This window comes from Haplochromis burtoni, unplaced genomic scaffold, assembly GCF_018398535.1.
Source record: "Haplochromis burtoni strain Fernald_Lab_line unplaced genomic scaffold, NCSU_Asbu1 Contig_119, whole genome shotgun sequence".
NCBI classification, from domain to species: Eukaryota; Metazoa; Chordata; class Actinopteri; order Cichliformes; family Cichlidae; genus Haplochromis; species Haplochromis burtoni.
In genome coordinates, this window is record NW_024582480.1 from 258,130 (window position 1) to 262,452 (window position 4,323).

A 4,323-nucleotide genomic window follows, 5' to 3' on the forward strand; every position below is an offset into this window, starting at 1 on the left:
TGTGTGTGTGTGTGTGTGTGTGTGTGTGTGTGTGTGTGTGTGTGTGTGTGTGTGTGTGTGTGTATTATAGTGCTGATTACACATAACTTAAACGAGAAATTCAGAATAACCATTTTGTTGGTTTGATGGTTTCTTTAGGTAATTCTCTGGGTTAAATCTAGTATGTAGATAGGAAAGATGTCACAGGTCGTCTCTGAGCTGAAGTCCTGGTCAGGATTAAGCTTTGTAACATTTTACGACAAGGCGAACACAGATCAAGTAAGAGAAAGGCATCATAACACTGGCATACAGGGCACTTTAATTACTTAAAACAGAAGACAAATTCTCCCCTTCTGTCACTCAGCAGCAGCTGCAAAACTGTTAAGCAACATTTAACGATACTCCACAAATGGAGGAATTCTAAAATATTTTTACTCAAATATTTAGCAACTAAATATGTAAAAAATATGTATATATGTATCAGTTAGATTCCGTTTGTCATACCAGTAAGCCACCTCTTCTTTTAATGTGCTACATGGCAATTGACTACTGTTTTTATCAAACACGCTATAGGTCCCATCAATCTATATAGAATAAGGTTCTGAGAAAAACATCATATTTGTCATTAACTTTTAAGTACGGGCTGCTTTGGAGGATTTAAATGTCATCATCAGTGAAATTCTGTCCTGTCTCTCTTTGTTCAGCTTTTCTTTTTAGATGTCCTCTGTATACATATATAAAATGAACTGAGCAAGCGGTATGATGCAGACTTTTGTTCTGTTATAATTTTATCTAAAATTAACTAACTGGAATAAAAAACACTAAATTAAACTACCTCACGAAGGTCACTGGGTTATTTTGAACTGAACCAACTAGGGTAATCCCATAATTTGGACAGCATGCAGGTCACCGGGTTACTGACTCTCTGGCTGTCACAGACAACAGTGTAATTAAGTGCCCACTGACTGCTGAACGAACAAGCTTGCTTGACTAAAAAATGAATTGATGCTTAGCCGTGGTAATCTTTGAAATGTGGGAGAGTCTCCTACTATTTCATGTATGCCAACATGGTTACTGATTGTCTTCTCACCACCCCTTCCACCCCACCCTTTCTTTACCAGTACTGGCATCTCCTTACTTTACTTAAATATTTATGTAACTAAATACGTATAAATATGTCTATGTATTTATTTAATTTATTTACACATCACACTCATTTACATCCTAATATGCCCCTGTATATTCGTTTAATACTAGTTTGCCTTATTTCTGAATGATGTACAGTCATGGCCTGTACATTTTCCTGGCAAAAAAAAGAATAAAAAAAACTTGTAAAACAGACAAATCTGTCATATCTGTGGTTCCTTATATATTTAGATTATATCTATACGCAAATTCATGCTACACGTCTTATAAAATTATATATATATAATTATTCGCATTTGTGGTATCATAAAACGGTCGGATACTACTTCGTCTCTCACTTCTACTCTGAAATGGAGGCTTTTATTTGATAAAGTCACCGGAAGCTGCTTTTTTTAATCGCTGCCGCACGGGTTGACGTCATTATGGAACCCTGGCCCGGCTAGCTGTCATATGCGTAACAGGGAAGGCATGACATGGAGCTAAATTTTCCCATCTGCAGTTATATATGCGGCCTGGCTTGTTAAATCGATCTAAGGAATTGTCAGTTATATGTACCAAGTTAGAGGCCTTTCCGTTTCGACTTCTCGAAAAAGCAGTAGCTCGCTAACCCGATAGCTACCTTCTAACTTAAGGTGAAGATAACCACTTGCATACTGAAAGCATGGCGTTAATCCTGTTTACAAGATCTCGGGCACCTTTAATGAAAACGTCTCGATCCCTAAAGAATGAATTCAGGAAAGGCAAAGGTAAGGTTTCTGTGTTGGTTTGTTACTGCCTAGCTTGCTGTTTACTCTGCCAGTGTTGACCAAATAACGCTAACAATTAGCTTGTTGATATTAGCATCTAGAAGGGTCCTTTACATAGGGTAGGTGGTCCTGGCCCCGGTTTCAAGAATAAACACCTGACTACTCATCACACTCCGGGCGCTCATTCATTCTTTTAAGCTACCAATTTGAAACGAGTCTGTAAGAATAAATTGCACCGACAGTGTATCACGGCGATGGAAGTATCGGAGTGATACACTCGAAGCGAAGCGTAATCAAGGGTTTAGGTTATCTGAGGACAACCTGGCAATATAATTTCTGTAACTTGGTTATCTGAAGGCAACCTGGTTACACACACACACACACACACACACACACACACACACACACACACACACACACGTTTGAGCAGATGCTCGTTGCTATGGTACCCTAGTTCCCTAGTGATTAGTCAGCACCTAGGAAGTACAAAAGAAGTAGGATCTGTGGATACATGAGACTATATTTCTGTTGTGTGTTATGCTGATTTCACGTAGTTGATTCAAGTGTCTTGCTTTACTTTCACGATTGAGGCCAGTTTGTTTTAGCCTTGCTCAATATTTCACAACTTTGAAGCCGCAGAGTGGCTATATATATATACAGCTGATTATGAGTAAAATCAGCATTGACTAGTTTTCTGTGGTTGATTAATTTGAGGTGGGTAATATGACGATTGCATTTTCTGTTTGGGATAGATTTTGCTATAATCGATTATGTCATTCTAGCTCTCCCTTTTTAATATTTTTGAATATAAAATCCAAGGCATCGTGACTGTTTAGCTATAATGTTTTTGTTTTTTTTTACAGTATAGAGGACACTAATGCCCCAATACTGCAATATGCAAAATGCAATGTCCCCTTAAAGTTGCAAGAAAAAAAACTGTGACCCTTTCAGAATTACCAGGACTTTTGTCATGATCAATTATGAAATGTGGTCTGATGTTTCTCCTAGTGAAATGATACACAAACACAGTCTGGCAAACTAATAACACGCACACAGTTTAGCTTTCCCGTGTATTTCCATGAATAAACACTCAAGAGGCAGACTGGTGGACAGAAGTGAACTTTTGACCTTTTAGTAGTAGCAACAACCTTCCTGTAGTTAGTGTTTCAGTTCATCAGCGTTTCTGGGATTTCTTGATTCAACTGCGAAATGTTGGCATTTGTCAATGTTTTGTCTGGTATTTCCAGGGAGCGGTCTCTGGTTTGTTGTAGAATAATAATCAGGTCCTAAAGCATTTTTTAAAGCAAGTTTGCAAAGAGATGTCTGCAGAGAGCAGAGACCGTCTGCTGCTGCAGTTTTAATCTCACATCCTTAAATCGCAGATGTTTCTAGCATACTGGTTTACTTCCTTTTCCCAGCCTGTGCTCTGTGATTCTAAATGTATTCAATAAAGACATGAAAAGTGCACCAATTAGTGTACTGAGACTTAGTCACATAGATGATTCTAAAATAAGATATTTCATCTCACAAGTTTATAAATGAAAGAAATTCAATGTAATGAAATCGCTCTTAGGACTAATATAATATTAAAGGAATCATAGCAGCTGATATGTCTGTGTGCTTGTGGCTTTAAAGTTAATAGGTGTACCACAGCAGGCATTAGAGATGTTACAGGTTTATGCTACAGAATCAATATCATGTCTGAAGTTAAGGTGATGTTTTTCCTCATTGCACTGAGCCTGGGGGTATAAATAGATGAGAGGGTCATAATGGGGGATTTGCCTGTCTGCGGTGGACTGACTGAGACTGTGCTCTTGGCTTTAGGCCCAGATTATCAGATAAATTGCTTTCCATGAAGAAAGGTCAGTGCCTTTTATAACCTCACCTGAGACAACTGATATTCCTGTCTAATCATATGTGAAAATGAGTACAGGAGTATTCATGTAGTATGGTTGAATCTACGTATTAATAAGTAGAGTTCTGAAAATCTTTCAAGTTTAAGATCTGTAATAATAGTGACCTGGAGCTAGAGCTGGGCGATATATCGAGTTTTTAAAAAATATCGATATATTTTTATGCGAGATATAAGATGTGACAATATCCTTTATATCGATATAGTCTATGTTACGTTATAATTATACTTGTGGAGCCGCAAGTTTGCCTCTCTTTCGTCCACTTTCGTCTTTACGCAACGTTACTCGGCCTCGCCTCTCCTTCACTGAACACAACTCCCCCTCCTCCCCCATCGCTTCACCTGCAGGAAGCGACTAGATGGACACGGCAAATCTCCGTTAACGAGTTACTGCGCATCGCCCCGTGCGTGGGGCTGGACGGCGTCAACGTGTTAGCTAGCTAACCACGCTAACGAGCTAACCACGCTAACGCCATGCAGCCCAGAGGTGCTGCACGGACTAAAATCCTTGCATTTTCTCAAAAGTTGACAGCGCGCCTT

General features: G+C 38.9%; 1 protein-coding gene across 1 annotated transcript in view; it reads left to right on the forward strand.

The window, feature by feature from the left end:
• Positions 1–1,517: 1,517 nt before the first annotated feature.
• Positions 1,518–4,323, forward strand: part of letm1 (leucine zipper-EF-hand containing transmembrane protein 1) — a gene marked incomplete in the record, with an annotated part of 30,472 nt that continues 27,666 nt past the window's right edge. Inside the window, 1 exon segment of the mRNA XM_042223728.1 lies at positions 1,518–1,871. Coding sequence (XP_042079662.1) covers positions 1,787–1,871 — 85 coding nt within the window.